Raw genomic sequence first — 20,707 nt, 5'->3', positions numbered from 1 at the left:
TCACAGCTTTACCCGAATCGGGTATGGATCCTCTGCTTTCGGGCCCATACTACCTTCCACATCTATTTGTACTTTCCTCGAGGGTTGCTTTGAGTCTTTCATGTCACTTTCTACCCAAACATACAATTGAAATCAGATAAGGTTCCTGACACTAATCTCTTCTTATACACCCTCTAGGACACAACTCTCCCCACTCACTGCCCTCAGTTGTCCAAAGGACTTCCACGAACTTCCTCTAACTAGCTCACGGATATCGTTACATATTACATATTACTAAAATCAGATAATTATTCGAATGAGAGGTCTTACTCTATAAAGGTTGGACTTAAATAATAGTTGTGCAGTAGAGCTAAACCAAACCTTCTAAAATTATTTGGTTCGCATAACATGTAACTTGGCATATTCGCTCACTAGCTAACTAAAGTTAGTTAAAACTCCTAGAAGCACAAAGCAAGCAACATTCGGGCTTCAGGTAACAAGAAACAAACATACCCTAATCAAGCCATCCTATTACTGAAAGATCAGCACTAACATGCAAGTCTACAAGCTCATATATTAGGCATTTAAGGCATATCTCCTAGCACTCTATCATGAAAAAATTAACCAGATCCCTAGCCCTAACTAGCATGCAATTCACATATTCATGAATCAAATCATAGCAGATAACATGTATGGGTATCCTGGGAAAAACTTACTTGAGCTCGGTCGATTTCATGCATCACACTCCTTACACTTTATTAAAACCCTTAGTAAAAAGAAGTTTTCTTATAAAAAAACAATCAAACCCTCGATTTGAGTTCAGACATACCCCTAGAGTGTGTCTGAATCCTTCAAACCAAGACTTTGATACCAAGTTGTAACATCCCAAAAAAAATACAACCCAAAAATTTCATTTTTAAAGTTACTAGTTCCATATCCCAAAACATCATTAGTTTCAAAAGCAGCGTGTACATACAAATTATATTGTTTTAACAAAACCAGACATAGAAAAGTATTATCATAGCATAAGTCCCAAAATCTCTACTGTGGAAAATTATAGTGTGATGCGATGCGATCATGCCGACCCTTTTCCCTTCGAGCTAGAAGTACCTAAAACACAAACTGAAACTGTGTCACACCCTAAAACCGGAATGGTGGAAACGTTCAGGGGTGGAGGACATCATGTACAATATCACAACAATTGTATAATAGTAATCAAAGTAACAACAAACATTGTATTAATAATATAGTGTTTACATTATATTCGAATCACATATGATTGACTCCAAAAGTAAATAGCAAAACAAAGACTTGAAGCTACTATGCTCCGTCTTCTCGAAACCTGTGTGTGTACCTGTCTATTAGTTTCCTGAGAATACAAATGATTTTGAAAGTGTATCAACATTTAAGTTGGTGAGTTCATAAGTATTTTTGTTATAGAAGGTATATTATTTGTTCATTGAAAATGTTCATGTGTTCCTCCAGAAAATCCTATATTTTCTTTATAAGAAATGTGACCATACCAGTTCCTTCTATGATTACATAGATTATACTAGCTATATATAAACTAATATCGAACGGACAATTGAATGTGTGGATCTGCCCTAAGCCCACAACCAAACAATGAACAAGAAGTAAGGCTGAAATCACACATTCCACTGCCTATCGGATATTATATATATATATATATATATATATATATATATATATATATATATATATATAAATCTGATGTATAAGATAAGGAACCATATAATTAACAGTTAAGGGTCCTTTATGTTATACTAGTTTGTAAATAAGTGTTGAATTGTTTGTAAATCTGTTCCTAGTTCCACTCGCTCTACTATAAAGTATTGTTTTTGGTAAGTAATCGTATTTGTTTCCAAAAAGTTGAATTGTAAATTGTTTGTTTGTAAAATAATGATGTTTATCCTAGAAAATCCTATATTTTCCATAAAACCAAATTGTGGTCTTAAACGTTCCAAGACCGAAAAGTACAAGTATAACTGTCATACTTAATTTGATGATACCTAGTTTTATTAGTAAGTAAAACTAGCTGAAGATGTGTTTGCCCTGTAAACTAGATGTGATGTTAATACCCTCCTATGATCACTTAGTGCATACGAGTTGTATATAATCAAGATCGAACAAACAGTCAAATGGGTGATTCTGCCCTATGCCCACAACCAAACAAGGAACAAGAAATAAGGTGGAAATCACACATTTCACTTCCTATCGTATATTAACTGTATATAACCCTGATGTATATGCTAAGTAATCACAAAGTTAATACCCCTTAAGATTGTTTAAAAAGTATATTACTATGTAATTGTTGTTGTTTTCTTCATGTGAGTTTTTATTAATATATTACTCTTATAATATATTAATAAACCATAATAACCTCTTTCTCTATTATTTCTCAAGTCAAGTTGCTTTGGTGAAGGCAACCCAAAAGGACCATGCACAACCGGGTCAAGTACTTACCAAATATGGTTATAGGCTTAGACACTAATCCAACAGTCTCGACTTCGAATCTCAACCCTACCCGTCTCCTATTCCAACCAAATGATCAATCTCAATCAAAATCTAAAAAATACCCAAAATACCCTTTGAGGTCAAAATTGGTCAAAGTTAAAGTCAAACTGGTCAAACCAACAAAGTCAACCGAGTCAACCCAACCGAATCAACTCAAAGTAAGTACGTGGGGCGTACTCCCATAAGTCCAAAAACCCAATAAGAGATTAATGGCTTAAGCCCTTACGTCCATATTGTAGATTCATGAATAAAATACTTTTAGGATTCATAAAGTCTCTGAATTTATGACTTAGCATGCCCAATAAGTGCTTTACTCAAGGTCTTAATCCATTAAGACCTTCTAAATGATGCATGGAGTAAAACTTACCATTTGGAATCCATTTTTATGACTCAAGACCTCTCCAAAGGTTTGAAAGGAAAACTTAATGGGTCAAGGATATGCTTGTAGCAGCCCATGCCCTTAGAATGACAAACCCCGTCGTGTTCCTCCTCGCACGTGCTGCACTAACCCCGACCTTGCTGGCCCTTTAATCGTTGATATAAAGTCTTGGGTCTCTTCGCATGACCCTCAACTGCCTGCACATGCTTTGGTTCCCTCTTCCCCAGGTGCTCCAAATAAATCTCCTGCTCATGGGTTACCCTGACCATCTCATCATCCGTCTGAGAAGCCTAGGCCCGACCCCTAGACTCGACGACCAATCTATTAGTGACACACTCAATGATGTCAGGTAACTTCTCGCGTAATGTTATCAAAACCTCCACGACAATCCAATCATGGGATCGACCCTCCTAAAAACATGGTGCATAACCTACCTCCGATCCCAAATGACAATAGCTAACAACATGATCCTCCTTCTTGAAGGATATAGGGATCCTCAAGCTCTGGGCTCCGGATGAGCCCCCAACTGCCCCGCTACAACCTCGGCCCGAAAAGCCTTGAGACGACCATCCAAGAGCTCCAAAATCCCTTCCTTGATTGAACCAAATATCATAGGAGTCCATTCTAAGATACCGCGGGTAATCTTCGACGAAATGAACTTTCGCATTCGCTCATTGATCAACTCAGTACCTGCACCTGAGCCGGAACCCGAACCTGAACCCTCTTCTCGAGTGCTTAACATCATAATGAAAAATCAATATGCAAAGGATCATAACATACCCAAGAATCCTCATCCCACAGGTTTCCTAGATTCTCCAAGGCTCTCCCCTATTCGAGTATGGATCATGTGCTTTCAGTAGTACAAGCCCAATACTACCTTCCACACCTATCCATACTTTCCGCATGAATCATCCCGAATCCTCCAAGTCACCTTCTTATACTAATACTCCAAGCATTCACTAAACAACGCAACAAAACCCACTGAAGCATTTGCTAGGCTTTCTTAGGTTCCCGACCTCACCATGCCATCAACTGGTGAAGAACTTCCCATGATGTCGGTTACCCACCTCATAAATACAATCACATGCAACAAAGCTTAGATAATCCTTCGAGTAACAGACTCATCCCTACAACGGTTGGACCTATACAAGATTTGCGCTATAGGGTCAAATCTATCACTCTGAGATTATTCAACCCTTGTCATATGTGACTTAACATATTCACTTAGTAGTTAACTCCTATCGCCTAAGAGTTCCACAAAACACAAAGTAAGCAACATTCGTGTAGTAGCACTCAGGTCTATAGAATAACCAAGGAACATCCAATCTCACATACTACAACTCAAGTCAGGAACTTCCACTCCCACTGTCGGTTGCCTTATGCATGCAAATTATATACAATACATGATCAAATAGACTGTCAAATAAAAAACTCTACTCTAGGACCACAACCAAACGAGGAACAATAAATAAGTCCAAATCAATCATTCCTGGGCTATATGATCCTAACCGTATACTCCCTTCGTCCCAAATTAATTGTCCACTTTTGAGTTTTGAAGTATTTTTTTTTCAACTTTGACCTTAAATATTTTTATTTGTGTTATATATTACTTGATGAAGTTTATAACAATAAAAAATCATTTAAAATACAATCCATTCATATATCTTCTATCAATTATTATCTATAAAAAAGAAAAGTATTTAAGGTTAAAGTTGAGGTATAAAAACTTCAAAAGTCAAATGTGGACAATTAATTTGGGATGAAGGTACTACAATTTTTAAAGCATACACTTAACAATTACTAACACCAATACATATTCCCAATCACGCATAACATCCAATGCTCCCTATGCTACAAGACATCACATATCAGACCAATCTATCACTGACTAATCATAATTAGCATGCAAATCTACAAGCTCAAATAATAGACATACAAGACATCTCTCATAGCATTCTATCATGCAAACACTAAACATATCCTTAGCCCTAAATATCATGCTATTCACAGATTCATAAATCGAATCATATCATATAACATGTATGGATATTTTAGAAAAACTTACTTGAGCCCAACTGATTGCATGCACCACATTCTTTTCTTGTCTTAGAAAACTTTTTCCTTAAAAATATATTTCTGTTTGAAAAACTTTACCAAATCCTCAGTTTGAGTTCAGACACACCTAAGAGTATGTCCGAATCCCTCAAACCAAGACTCTGATACCAATTTGTAACGTTTAGTTTAAACTAAACGCTAGAAGCTTGTATTGCAAAGAAAACTTTCTATTCAAAACAGAGAGTTTTGTCGAACGTTAGAAATTGAAAGCTCTCAAACGCTTTCAAATCTCCGTGCCAGACATGCCCATTGTCATTTTAAATATTTTTAAATATTAAGAAATTTGGGACTTATTTTACCAAATCGTTTTTGTAATGAATCTAATTTTATAAAATTCATTTTAAAGCTTGTTTAAAACTCCACTGCGAAATACTCTCAAAGCGACGTCCATTATCTAGTCCAGCTAAATTGGTGGTTATTATATGGAAATTTCTTAATTTTATTCCTTTTTTGATTTTTTTTTTTTTTTAAATATGACAATTTTTTCCAGTTAGAAACAATATTTTAATAAAAATGTGGTTATGGTCCATAAAAATACGGATGAGCTTTCCCTTAGATTTACAAATCTGACCATGACTAGTTAATGTAAATAGATGATGAAGGGAGCTGCATTACATTACCGATTGCTTTTGACCATAAAAGACAACAGTCTGCTCTTTCCACAGTCCTTATCGTCACCCACGCGCACCCCTATCCAAGTGTACTACACACCCCAGCTTTACACGCGTATACTCTCACGTGCCACCATCCGGAACAGACATATAATGGAATTCAATTCGTAAGCGGGCCCCTTCCTTCATCTCATTCCCATCCCCACCAAAAAAGTGAAATATGTGAGAGAGAAAACACACACACACACACTTGCACCAACGTTTGCAGAGAGAGTTCCAAAGCCTTCAAGTTTATTTCTATCTCAATCCATTTCCGTACGTTACATTCATTCTCGGTTTGGAAAATTATTTGGTGAGTTTTAGCTTTTTGTTGCTGTAATCCTTTTGATATACTTGGCTATGGAATATGGATTTTGTTATTTGCATGTTTTGTGTGCGAGGCCTTGGGAGTTGAACCCGATTGTTTGTAGTTAGCGAATTCTGCTTATCATCATTAGCATTCTTAATAAAAATTAAACGAAGATGAGGATGAAGAGAGTTTGAGCGAACTTTGTTTCTGTAATTTGTTTCATGTTTGTGCTGTTCGTATTCTGTTTAATTTTCTGGCAAGTCGCGGGGGTTACTTGTCAACCTGCTATGTATCTTTGAGGTTTTTTGTGAAAGAACTGCGGGCTGTATGGATAGAATGATTGTTGATGTCGACTGCAAACAAAAATATGTAAAAATTTTTTATGTGAAAATAATTAGGTTTGGCGAATAAAGGGTAGTGATTTCCTGGGGTTCTACGAGAGGACATGGTAGATATAATCATTTAGGTACTTTTGGATGGGAAAAATTTCTTGTGTTCTCGGGTTCGCTCTTTTAGGGTAGTGTTTGTTCTTGTTATGTTAATGTAATTTGTATCCGGGAGTTATTCTTATGTGTAAATGTGTTATGTAGGGGATTTAGTTGTTCATATTGGCCTATTGCAGAAAGAAATTATTTGAAGTGCCAATAGAAGTCATACCTGTAATTTGTTCCATACGAAATTACCAATGGTTCTCTTGAAGGATATGGTAAAAGCCTAAAAGGCCAGGCGTTCTTGAAATGTGTGAAAGAGACAATGCTTCACAAAACATAGTTACAAGGTAAAGTTATAGGGTGGTTAACACTTAACAGGGAAGATATAGGAGTTAGTTGAAACAATAAGTAGAAGATTGTGAATATTGTATATGTTGAAGTTGAGCCGCTCAAGTAATTGAATTAGAGAGTGTAAATTCTTAAGAAGATGAGATGCAAGCTTTAAGTACCGATATTCAATTCATGTTTATAAAGCTAAGACACGTGAGAGTTCTTGTGATGCATAAGATCTTGAAAATGATGCCGTTAGGATTAAACGATAAAAGGGATAGAATCATACATGTTTATATATATATATATATATATATATATATATATATATATATATATATATATATATATATATATATATATATATATATATATATAAGAGCCTGAAAGTGATATACTTAAGATTAAAGGATAAAAAGGGATATTATTATACTTGCCAAATTAGTGGTATGGGAGGTGCTTATAAATTTCATTAGCTCATTTGCTGTGGATGTGGGTTTTAATGTATTTAATCAAATAAATTTTGTGTAGTACTTAGAAAAATTGTTGGGGTGGACATTAATTGGCTAGAAGCTCTTTGGGAGATCTTAATGGTCATGCAGATAGAGATAGTAGCTGCTTTGAATGAATTTATGTGTGTTAATAAGAGTCAAGAAGAAAAAATTGTACATTTTATATTATTTTTTGGTGGCTTGGAAACAACTTCAAGAAACATGATTCTCACATAGAAAGGTTTGTACTAGGCAAATATAACATGTGATCCATGACTATATATTATTTTTTGTTTCTTCTTTTTACAAGAAGGCCATGAAAAAAGTGTATATGTTATATTCTAAAATCCATCTACATTTGAAAATTTACAGCTACTGCACTGTCATTGTATCAGATTGCTTAATTCTGAGCTTTTTTTTTATAAATATTTTGGGAACTCATTCGTTGCAGTTATGGGCGGGAGCATTAATGAGGTTGTCAGGTGTATGCTTCATGAATATCAGTTTTAGCATATTATTCCTCTCAATAGCATTTTAAAGTATCAACAGTTGACAAACTTGAATGATTGGTAGTAAAATGGTGCTGACATACAAGAGGAAGCGGTTCTCTTCAAGACCTGGTTTAGGGTTTGAAAATGAGTGCCCTGATCAATCTTCTGGATGTGAAACCTTACAAGTACTGAAAACATCAGTCACAGAAGAAGAAGATTCAAAACATGAATCTGAGAGAAAAGATCCAGAGGTAATTCTTGTATCGATTTTCTGTTATTGCCGTTGAATGATATGGTGAATTTAATTTTCTTTTTTAGTATAGACTTGTGGAATACACATGCTAGTGTCTTTCTGTCATGCTTGTTCTTCTCTTGATTAAGCCATTCTTTATTTCCAGCTAATTTGTTCTGCTCTTGATTTGTTCAATAAATTCTGGTGTTTCATAAGAGTTGTATTTTATAATTGTTTTTCTAGGACTGGTTGGCCTCATATTGATATGAAAACTATAGGAGTTTGAGTTATGTTACTATGTTAGTGATACTTCTGAGATGAAGTTACGGCTGTATTCTTTCTAGCCATAATCATATCCCCATTACTTGGTTCTTTCTCAACTAGCTGTTCAACTTTTGTGCAGATATTGAACCCATGTTCTGTATATAGTGGTGGCAGCATTGCAGTCCAGTGTGACAGCATACAGGACACGGGGAACTCATCATCTGAGATGGTTAAAACAAATGTGGACATTGTTTCAGATCCTTGCAGTTTGGTATCTGTAAGTGGACAGGTCAACAATGAATCTAGTTTAGAAGCAGTTGACTTAACCTCAAAGGGTAAGTCTGCAGACACAGTGAAAGGGTTCCCGTTGATAACATTCAGTCGCAGATCCAGACACAAGAAACCTGTGGATGGGAGTGGGTCAACTGTTTTGGAGAAAGATGATCTACTGGTGACAAGTGGTAGTAATGCAACAATGAATAATGGTGTTCATGTACATCTTTCAACAGATTTTACAGGAAATGATCCCAATTCTAGATGCTGCATGGCAAGTCAAGAAAAGGTAACCTATTTTACTTAAACTTGAAGTGCACTTTTTAGTCCTGTGTCTGTTTTGATGTTGAAAGTCTACATGAAAATATTGCTGGAAGTAATTTCGTTTACTAGAGAGCAAGAATCACATAGTCTCTCGTTTGGAACCATAATTATTGCACAGTTTTGATTTTGAGACGAAAGATGAGAAATCTCTTATCAGTTTTCTTAGTATTGTGCTTTGGTTTGATCGATCATATTTTGTGATATTAATCAATGCTCCTTTGGGTTATTATAACTTGTTTCAAGAAGGATAATACCATTATTTGGGTTTGTAATGAGTGTTCCTTACCTTAGGGTACCACCAGATGTTGAACTTTGCCAACTTGAATATTAGTTTGTCTTTCATCAGAATCAAGAAGTGTTTCTTGAGAGATGTTTATCTAAGAATCAAATGTCCCTTATAAAGCATATACAATAAAAGATAAACATAACCAACTTAAAAATATAATAATATCCTATTTCTAACACCCCAGTTGGATGCAATATTTCAGACCTTCTTCAGAAAAGACCATGTGTTTGACATAAAATACCCAAACAATATTTTTCAGTGAAAACTACTGAATAGTCAGTCATCTTGAAATTATCTATGGCTTGAGAGAACTAGGAGTATCAGATTTGTGGAGTCTGTTTTAAGCCAAACAATGACATCAACCTGAAAACTCGAGATGCCTCCTTGGGAACCAAAAACCAGGAGTTGCGTTCTTAATGTCCAGCTGTAGTGATGCATGCTAATTGCCACCGGACTAAAGGTCTCATCATAATTTTGACCAGACATTTGTAAGTTGACCACCAATCTAGTCTCTCTTGTAAATGTGCAATACAGTTTGGGTTTACACCCTCTTACAAGCAACAAGGATATTTATTGGGTGGGAAGATCAACATCAACCTACTTCTTACTGCCAAGTAGAGTAAACCTTTGACATGCATCATATGATAGTTTCAAGTACTTGCGGTCTATGATGCATAAGGAAGGGGGCATTATCCATTGAATAAAGGGGGGAGTTTTGTGTGACAAGGTCCCGCTGAAACTTAAGGGGAAATTTTAAGAACCAACAGATTTTGTCATCTATGGAAACTGTCTCTTTACCCCACCATACATGATACATCTAACCTCCCCCTTACCCCATTCATTATGGGATTTTTGGTAAATTCTTGCTGTTGTTGTATTATAGATACGATTAAGGGATCATGTGCCATGGCTAAAATGAAGGGAAATGGGCTAATGAGTAATGAAAATATCAGGGGATGAATTAGGGGGTGGCAACTGGCAAGTATAGCGTAGCAGATGCAAGGTATCCTGAGATAAGGGTCATGAGACCTACACCACTTCTAAGATAACCAACAAAGATACACCTGGTTGCCTAGCATCTAGCTCCCACTTTTTTGAACATAGCAAACACAACAGATGCAACCAGGTGGACTTTTGAGTCAACTTTATGGCCAAATAGAACGATAACAGTGATATCTAGATCATTTGCTCCACTTTTAGGCATTGTTATAGGAGGAATCCAGTTTAATAGTTATTAGTGCTACCTTTAATTTGTCATCCATAATGTCCAATAAATTACTTGATCCAGGAATAATAATAACTATTCATGCAACTTTTCCTTTAGTTCAAGCAAAGGAGTGGGACACATGGCATCTTTGTGGTATTATTTGCTACACAGAAAGGAAAGTGAGTATTTCACCACAAGTCCTCGCCAACTGAGACCTGTCTATCCAAATTCCAAAAAGCCTAACCAAAACCAGAGCCATAGAAAACCATGACTAGGGCTCTATCATGCCCAGGAAGTTGAAACCTACTGCCTGGATACTATACCAGACCAGTGGATTTTTGATGTTGATTATGCTACAAAATAATGAAGTCTGAACCGCAATTTTTCTTTGGTGGATAAAATCATGTCATGTGACATACCACTTTGACTTGACTAATTTACCTTAACCCAGTAACCCCTTTCAGCATGCTTCACTCTCATCAACCCGAGTATGCTTGCCAGTTCATGTCCAGCTTGTTCCTTGGAATCTGGAGGTAGGCAATTCTAGTAATTTTTCTTTGATCCACATGTTTGGTTTTGTTCATCTTCATCATGATGAACATGATTTTGTTGCTATTTCGATAGTAGCTTTGTTGGATTCATTCTTCCAGTAATTAGAATTTTCAAGTCTTTAAGTATCCTCTAAGTCTAAGAAGCCATATTCCTTCATATATCCATTGGCATATTACGCAAAGGATAACATATTATTTGATACACAACTTCCATATCATGAGTTGTTGGTTGGAGCATTCACCATACCATCTGCCGCCAATCCGATATGATATGCAAGATAGATATATTAGCAAACTAAATGCTTCATTTGTGAGATCAAGAATGATACAAATATTCTTTTTCTTGATCATGCATGCAATTTCCATTCTAGGAAATATCTCAATGGACTAAGATCTTTGACTTTGGTATTCTCTCTCTTTATAACACAAGTTTTAGTTCATGAGTTTCTAGTATGTAGTCTCTGTCTGGTTAAGATGATATAGACACTTGTTATAAAAAGTGTCTTGCCCATCGTGAGAATGCTTGGTCAACATTGTGTGATTGGTTAGGGTTACCTGTGGATGCTTTAACTACATAAAATCATGCTGAAACCGGTTGCTTCCTATTTTGAGTGACTAAGTCAAATTGACATTTGTTCAGGGTAGATAAAAACTAATATTTTATAGACTTGTTCCTTTGAATATTAGTTTTGTTAGAATTGATGAAGATAATAGAAAGAGAATAAGCTTGCTTCATTAATTGATTGAAAAACCTTCTGTACAATACAAGAACAAAGAAAATATATACATTACAAGAAACACAAATTGTAACTAACTTAATTAAGCACGGATTGATGATGTGTAACAACCCCCCTCAAGCTGGTGGTGGATATTGAGAAAAAGCCAGCTTGGAAATTGCATCAATATGTTGTGTAGAAGGAAGAGATTTAGTAAAAATGTCTGCTAATTGGTTAGCACTAGAAACATGAGAAAGTGTAATCAATCCTCCTTGTAACTTTTCACGAACAAAGTGACAATCTAGCTCAATGTGTTTGGTTCGTTCGTGAAAAACTGGGTTTTTAGCTATGTAGATTGCAGCTTGGTTATCACACTTGAGTGGTATTAGAATGATATTTGGGACATTCAGCTCTTGGAAAAGACGACTTAACCAAACTAATTCCGAACATACCCTCCGCATAGATCGATATTCAGCTTCAGCAGATGAAAGGGATACAGTGGTTTGTTTCTTTGATTTCCAAGATACAGGAACATTGCCAAATAGGATGAAGAAACCACTAACTGAACGTCTAGTGATTGGGCAAGCAGCCCAATCTGAATCACAAAAAGCTTCAATATTAAAAGTAGGATCATTGTTGAGTAATATACCTTGGAAATTGTCCCTTTCAAGTACGTTAAAACATGAATTGCACCATCATAATGTACTTTACTAGGAGTTTGATTGAATTGGCTCAGATGCTGAACAGCAAATGACAAATCAGGTCTAGTATGAAGCAAAAAATTGAGTTTTCCAACAAGTTGTCTATAGAGGGTTGGATCTTCAAGAGGATCATCCATGTTGGGTACTAATTTTAAACCAGTAGGAAGAGGAGTATTCACAGAATCTGTATTTTCCATGTGATAATCACGAAGTAAATCAAGAATAAACTTGTGTTGATGAAGAACCATGCCATTAGAAACTTCATTAAACTCCAATCCTAAGAAAAAATGAATGAATCCAAGATCTTTTATACGAAATTGATCATCAAGAAATTCTTTCAAAAAATGAATTTCTTGTTCATTATCTCCTGTGACAAGAATGTCATCAACATATACTGCAATGATGACTAGTGTTCTAAAAGGCGCGCCATGGCGTGAGGCGTGGCTTCGCCGTTACGAAAAGCTTCATAACATTGCTGTTAGACGTGGCGCGTGGCAAGGCGTGATATGGCGCGTCATGGCGCATTATGGCGTGTTATGGCGCGTGTTTTTTCATTTGAGACAGTTTTTATTCTTTGTTATGTCTTTTCAAATTGGAGATACAAGTATTGTGGTTTTTGTTAACTTTTTGTTATTAGTTATTGATCCAACACTTCTAAAAAGTTGTTATATTTAATATAAATTTATATTTATGTGGTAATATAATTTTAAATTAATACAAAATCGCCGCCTTACATCACGCCTTGAAAAACGCCATGGCTCGTTAAGCTTGAGGCTTGGCCTTGCCGCCACGCCACTCCTCACGCCATTTAGAACCTTGATGATGACTATGGAATTGTCCACTTTCTTGAGAAATAAAGAATAATCATTCAAAGAATGAGAAAATCCTATAGATTTTAAAGCAATGGACAACTTTTCATACCATTGACGAGAGGCCTGTTTAAGACCATAAAGGGACTTCCTTAATTTGCATACATGTGATGAAGAAGGAACATGCAAACCAGGTGGTGTTCTCATATAGACCTCTTCATGAAGATCGCCATGAAGAAAAGCGTTATTAACGTCAAACTGATGAACTTTCCATCTGTTTTTAACAGCAAGAGTAACAAGAATTCTCACAGTGTTAAATTCCACAACCGGAGAAAACGTTTCATGGTAGTCGACACCATATTTTTGAGTGAAGCCCTTAGCAACAAGGCGTGCTTTGTGTCTTTCAATGCTACCATCAGCACGATGTTTAGTTTTGTACACCCATCGACATGATATAGGTCTTTCCTTTTGGTAATTTAACGATATCCCAAGTATGATTAGCTTCTAGTGCTTCGAATTCTTTATTCATGGCCTCCTCCCAAACAGGAACACCTTTGGCTTGATTATAAAAGGCTGGTTCAGGAATAGATGTGTTAACATGAAAAGCCAAAGAAGAAGGATTTGAAATGTTGATAGGTGATGTATTGCAATCAATGCATACATTTGTGAGTGTATGACAACAATCTGAATCAGAGTTGTCAAGAACAACATTACAAACATAGTCTCGAAGATGTGCAGGAGGCACACTTTGTCTGGTAGATCTGCGTAAAGAAACTGGAGGAGGATCAGGAATATATTGATGGTCAATAGAGGCATGAGGTAACTCAGTTGAAGATGGAGAAGGAGATGGATAATCATCACAAGTATGTGGAATGTTGGGAAGAAATGAGGGTTGTGAAGTAAAGTGATGAGTATCTTTACTGAGAAGTGGAAAAAAACGAACATCTCTTGACACGAAAATGGTTTTAGTTTCCAAATTTAGAAGTTTATAAGCCTTTTGTCCTTCAGGGTAACCAAGGTAACCAATAAGAATACATGATTGTGCTCTAGGCATGAATTTATCTCGACCATTTGATGAAGAAGAAGCATGGCAAAGACATCCAAAAGTCTTTAAATGAGATAATGAAGGCTTTTGTTTGAAAAGAACTTCATAAGGAGATTGTTTATCAAGTGTTTTTGAAGGAATCCGGTTGATTAAATGTGTTGCCACAGTGACACATTCTCCCCAATATGCATTACCCAATCCAGATTGAAAATAAAGGGCACGAGCAATTTCAAGAACGTGCTTATGTTTTCTTTCAACTAAACCATTCTGCTGTGGTGTATTGGATGTGGATTTTTGATGTAAAATACCAAGAGATTCATAATAAGCAATACCCTCATTATTAGATCCCAATTCATAAGCATTGTCACTTCGGATGCTTTTGATTGTAACACCAATCTGATTTTGGATGAAAATAACAAAGGCTTGAATGGCAGGAAAAGCATAACTTTTATGAGATAAAAGTTTGGTCCAAGTAAACCTGCTGTAATCATCCATTATTGTAATGAAATATCTAAACCCATCATGAGTTGGATATTTATTATAAGGACCCCAAATATCAACATGTATCAATTCAACGGGTAATTTGGTCATTGTAATACTATTAGGAAATGGCAATCGATGTTGTCTAGATTTAGAACAAATGAGACAAGAATTAATCTCATATGAATTAGAATTGGAAGAAACAAGCATCATTTCCTTAAGTTTAAGAAAAGGAATATGACCAAATCTTTGATGTAATATCATAGTCTTTGACAAAGATTTTATTGCAGAATTACATGAAAATCTTACAAGAGGAACAAATTGAATGAAATCTGAAAAACTAAGATTGAAACAAAGACTTTGACTAATATCATGATGATCAAAAACAAACAAATCATTGACTCTTGTTCCAAGTATTCCAAGGGCTAATTCATTCTTCGAAGGGTCCTGCATGATACATTGATCATCAGTGAAGAACATAAAAGTTTTGAGTTGAGAATTGAGTTTGGAAACAGAGAGGAGATTATATTTGAAACAAGGGACATATAAAACTCCTTGTAATGTTATAGAATTGTGAAGTTTAACATTACCAAATAGAGTAACTTGTGTGTTTAGACCATTAGGAAGACCAAGTTAGTGAGACTGAGAAAGAGGTTGTAAAGAAGAAAAAAGAGATTGATTAGAACAAATATGATCTGTAGCCCCAAAATCAATGATCCAGGAAAAATGATTTTTCAATTTTGATGCAGATCGATAGGCATTTGCAGCAAAAAGTGCAAATGAAAAAGAAGTACCTTCAGATTGCATTGCTCCTTCAGTAATATCAGAAATTACTTGATTAGATGATGAAGAAGATGAAACACCAATATTCTGAAGCAATTGCATGAGATGATTATATTGTTCTTGTGAAATTGAAGGTGAAACTGCAACATTATGAACTGCGGATTTAGGCTCTTCCTTCTTGGATTTTGTGAATTTGAAAGTGGTAGGAAAACCAATGAGCCGATAACACTGAGACTTCATATATACCAGATTTCTTACAGTGACTGCATGTGATGTTTTTCTTGAAAGAATCATTTGATACTTGCATAGCCATAGTATCATGAGCAAACTTTGGGGAAACATGAATGTCTCTTTGACGTTCTTCTTGAAATATCAAGGAATAAGCAGTAGAGACGGTTGGTAAAGGTTTCATCATAAGAATTTGTCCCTGAATTACTTTATATGAATCGTTGAGTCCCATTAACAGTTGAATAAGGCGTTGATCTTCAAGAAATTGACGAATTCCTGTAGCAGATTCACAGGTACAAGCAGATAAATTCTGTACAATGCGTAACTCATCCCAGATCTTTGAAATCTTGGTGAAATATGTGTGAAAATCATCCGCGCCTTGTGAAATTGAATATAATTGTTGTTGAATCTGATAAATCAATGATCCATCAGATTGAGAGTAGCGATTGTGAAGCTCTTTCCAAATTTCATGTGCAGATGGAAGAAACAAGACACTATCAGCAATGTTCTTGTGAAGAGAGTTTAGAAGCCAACTAATAACCATCGAATTGACTCGGAACCATGCAGAATATTCTGAAGAAGTAATTGCAGGTTGAAGAATAGTACCATCAACGAATCCAAATTTGTTTTTGGCATACAAAGCGATCGACATCGATCGTTTCCAAGAAGCGAATCCAATTCCATTGAATACAGTAGAAACGAGAATTGAGCTTGGATTATCTGCAGATCCAAGATAATAGGGACTGATATGATCAGGAATTTGAGAAGAATTACTGGATGAAGAATGAGAAGTCGTTGATTGAGACATGATTTGCAGAAAACAGAGCAAGAAAGAAGAATTTTGAAGAAGATGGATCGAACACAATTAGTCTGATACCATGTTAGAATTGATGAAGATAATAGAAAGAGAATAAGCTTTCTTCATTGATTGATTGAAAAACCTTCTGTACAATACAAGAACAAAGAAAATATATACATTACAAGAAACACAAATTGTAACTAACTTAACTAACTTAATTAAGCACGGATTGATGATGTGTAACAGTTTTGGTACATCTTTAATCTTTTATTGGAAAAAGAAAAACCCATGCGACTTGAGGATGGCCGTCATTAAAGTAACAAACCAGGAATTGGAATAATGGAATATGAAGGAGTTGAGTTATGTCATGCATGCGTTTGTGTTTGCGTTTGGTTGGCAGGATATGAGCACAGCACATGGAGAGGTGAGAGGCATTTGCTTGTGATTAAAAGGGTATGTAATGTGCGTATTTTCAACAAGAGGAGCTTTTAGGATGGGATATTAAATTCCACTCAGTCAAGGGATTTTGTCTTTGTGGATTACAAACAAATGCAGCATTGGAATGGAGTTGAATTCCAGTTCAGGACCAAATGCCCCTAAACATAAATAAGAAAAACAGAAACATTGACCCTTATCTCTTTTGGAATTCTTCTTTCACAATAGAATTAAAACTAAAGCAAAGTGACTGATAAATATTGGATACAGAAATCATAGATAGATTGATTACAGAAGAGCAGATGGTTGGCCAAAAGGCAAAAAGCAAATCAATGACCAATCCATCAGACTGGAAGAAATTATCCAACTCTTTCAAGAATATGTTGTCCAAAGTTGCAACGTGTATTTTTGTTTGTACTCTACTTGGTTTATTCTTTCTCTCATATAATCTATTTAATGATTGTTTTCACTTTTTATTTTTTATGACAGAAAACAAGTGAAGATGTTGTTGATCTTCCCGTTCCTAAAATCGAAATGTATGTTGAATATTCTTCTTTTTCTAAATGATACCTCTGTCACATCATATTCTCACTTCCCATTTTTAGCTGACTTCAGCAATGATAGAGCAACTAGTGAAGAGTTGGTGACTGAAAAATGCATTTTAAAGGATACCCCACCCATAACAAAACCAACACCAGGTAAGGATCATCAGTGTGCTGTTTTCTTGTATAATAATGATTGTGACTTGTGAGGGATTAATGGAGCAGGAATGCCACCAATGGATGCAATGTCTCATGTGGGACTGGGAATTTTAAAAGATAAACAACCGGAAGCAGAAGCATCAGAGGGCCATGTTTCTGCAGCAGACGAATCACGGATCTTATCAAGTGATGGAATTACCACAGACAAGAAAAGTGATGGGGGCCCGCTTGCTTCTTTTGATTTGTCAAAGCCTCCACCTGGTTAGTGACTTAGTGTTTTGCTTAAACTTAACTTGTAACAAAACTAAGGTAGCGTTCAGTATGATTGAATCAGAGATGGAATGGAATGTCTTATTCTATTGGAATGAAAAAAAAAACTGTTTGTTTGTCTGTGCTCGAATGGAGTAGACCATTCTTGAAGGAGTGCATTCATTCCATTCCTTAGCCAAGGCGTGTGTTGTCAACAGTGCATCATGGAATGGAATGAAAATTGCAATATAACCCATTTTTCTTTACTTAATCTTAATCGACACAAATTATACTTTTAAAATTTTCACGATAATAATAAAATTACAATTTTATACTTTTGGTCCTTGACTATAGCTGATTTTTGCAATTTTGATGCCAAAAAGGTATTTTCTTGCAGTTTTGCTCCTTATTGAGGTTCTTGTAACATTCTTCTTCACTGTTTTAGTTGATATGACTGCTTTTGTTCCATGAGTATAACTGATTTTGCAGTTTTGGTCCCAATAATAATATAAGCCATTTTACTTGGAACAAGGACAAAAAACGCTACCAAAACCTTAATTAAGGATCAAAATTGCAAGAGAAAACTTTTTGGGACCAAAATTGAGAAAATCAGCTAATATTCAGGGACCAAATTATAATGTACTCTCTATTTTTTTATTTATTATATTCTTATTCGGATTTTAATGAGCCTTATTATGTTCAGTTTTTTTTTTTTTTTTTTTTTTTTTTTTTTTTTTTTGTAAACAAAAAAAATTCATTAAATATAATTAAATAAAGTATGGTGTAAAGTAAAACTGTATGTTGTATTTATATATAATATAAAAAATCATATGAAAATTCACTATGATCCTATAAGCCAACCAAACATAATTATGGAATGTAATGAGTCATTCCATTACATTGCTTATTCCAATGTACCTACCATTCGATTCCTTCGTCATTCTATTCCATTCCTGTTAGTGTATCCCACATCGGTCTTATAAGTGGTTATATATGTTGGAGTTCCCCTTCTCTCCACAAGGGCTCTTTTGGAGAGTTAGTATGGGGCTCCACATATATTTACAATTCCATTCCATCAAATCAAACAGTTGGCCATAAAAAAAAAGACAAGGTAAAATCAAATTTGAGGTCAAAGAGACTGAATTACCAACTTTTCACATTCCCAAGAAATCTTTTCAATTACAGAAAAATAGATAAATCACATTAGATTTTATAACAAATACGTGTAGACATGGGAGGTTTGAATTTGCTGTGAATTGTTATCACATTTCATTTCAATTCAATGAATAGTTAATTGGTTTTGTTTGGAACTTAGTGGGTAAACATGTTTGTGAATTAATTGTATTTGTGATTTGTGACTGAGAATCAGGTGGTTTGGTGGACTGCAACTTAACACTGGAATCTAGCTGTAATATACAAGTTGAAAATAATAAGTCAGAAACTCATAGAGATTCAGCCGACTCTACCAGCAGAAGTCACTCCACAGTTTTGCATGAGTTTCCTTGTCAAGGAAAGATACTGAAATTGCTTGATGAAAGAATCGGGGACGAGGAAACTCCCCTATCATATCATTCTCAGCTACACTCTGGTCCCACTAGCAGCCACATGTCGGCATCCATAACTCAAACTCAAACTCAAACATCAAAAAAGAGCTTCCTTCAGGTATGATTATCACTCTCACTATCTCTAAGAAAAATGCAACAGTTTTTGAATTGGCTGGCACTTTGACCTGAAATTGCATAATAATCAAATCAAATATCTAAGACTTGTTTTGGGATACTTGTTTGCCTTGGTTCTCATGTGACAAATTAATTCATCATATTTTGCTGTTGCAGCTTTTTCCGGAAGACAGAGTCCTGCCATTAAAAGAAAAATCCTTCACATCAAATGGGAAACATCTGCACTTCCGCACCTCAACAACACCAACACCAACACCTTCCACTTCCACAACCCCTTTCGGTTTATCATCCCCATGGCCACCCACACCAGGGGCAGGGGGACACTACCCCTACCCGTCCGACTCGGTCTCCCTAATGAGACACAAAATGATGCTGGACAACATTATAAGTAAAGCAAGGATCATAAGTGGTGGTAAAAAAGAGAATTTCACGTGGTCGGAGGACGAACTCGACTTTTTATGGATCGGTGTAAGGAGACACGGGATCGGAAACTGGGATTCCATGTTACGCGATCCCCGACTTCATTTCGCATACTCGAGGTCCCCGAGGGAGTTGGCTGAGCGGTGGGAGGAAGAACACTCAAAGCTTTTAATTACCAAAACGCCCCCCTCGGCCTCCCAAAATAAGTGGTTTCGACCTACGGTTTCCAAGAAATATGAAGAACCACAGCCACAACCACAATTGTCCCTTGGTGTGAAGGGGAACTTACCTCATTGGCTCTGGGAAGCTGTTAGCGTTCCACCTTCTGTTTCATACACGGGTCAATCTGGAATGATGCACTGGATTAACCAACCGTTTTCGGGACCACAAGGTGGGACCCGTTTGCCTGACCCGATGGTATTGAATGGGTCGGGTGAAGTAATTGGGCCCCGCCGTTGTGCTTCTGCTTCTGGTTCTGTTGGGAAAGTGGATGAGGTGATTGTGATAAACAGTGATGCGTCTTCTGAGGAGACTATATCCGATGATCATAGACAGTGTTAGGGGTTAGGGGTTAGGTGCAGGCAGGGTGAGTAGACTTGTATGGATGTTTGAATCGTGTACAGGTCAGATCATGTTTGGATTTGTACGTTGCTATGGATATGGATATGGTAGTTTTTGAACTAACTAATTGGGAAATTAGTTGTTTTTTTTTTCAGGGGCTAAATGCAACAAAATACTAACATACTTTCATATATTTGATTACTATAACATGTAATAGTCTCATTTTCGGCTCGAGTTAGGCCACTCCTGCCTT

General features: G+C 36.0%; 1 protein-coding gene across 1 annotated transcript; it reads left to right on the top strand.

The window, feature by feature from the left end:
• Positions 1-5,806: 5,806 nt before the first annotated feature.
• LOC145068623 (uncharacterized) lies at positions 5,807-20,608 on the top strand. Its single transcript, XM_079015617.1, has 9 exons — positions 5,807-5,971; positions 7,672-7,702; positions 7,794-7,962; positions 8,347-8,769; positions 17,334-17,380; positions 17,460-17,542; positions 17,612-17,806; positions 19,164-19,456; positions 19,630-20,608. The coding sequence occupies exons 2-9, from the start codon at positions 7,674-7,676 to the stop codon at positions 20,452-20,454; spliced, it is 2,064 nt and encodes a 687-aa protein (XP_078871743.1). The 5' UTR covers positions 5,807-5,971; positions 7,672-7,673; the 3' UTR covers positions 20,455-20,608.
• The last annotated feature ends 99 nt before the right edge of the window (positions 20,609-20,707 follow it).

This window comes from Lactuca serriola, chromosome 8 (assembly GCF_051521515.1).
Source record: "Lactuca serriola cultivar US96UC23 chromosome 8, Lser_US96UC23_V15, whole genome shotgun sequence".
Taxonomy (NCBI): Eukaryota; Viridiplantae; Streptophyta; class Magnoliopsida; order Asterales; family Asteraceae; genus Lactuca; species Lactuca serriola.
The sequence above is the reverse complement of the archived record's forward strand: the minus strand, read 5'-3'. Positions and strand labels throughout refer to the sequence as shown.

What these genes read in the sequence shown, in the direction of transcription:
- LOC145068623 (XM_079015617.1), top strand. Translation starts at nt 7,674, where the DNA reads ATGGGCGGGAGCATTAATGAGGTTGTCAG. An exon ending in GCATGGCAAGTCAAGAAAAG is followed by an intron (nt 8,770 to 17,333) that starts GTAACCTATTTT and finishes TTTTTATGACAG; the next exon opens with AAAACAAGTGAAGATGTTGT. An exon ending in CATAACAAAACCAACACCAG is followed by an intron (nt 17,543 to 17,611) that starts GTAAGGATCATC and finishes TTAATGGAGCAG; the next exon opens with GAATGCCACCAATGGATGCA.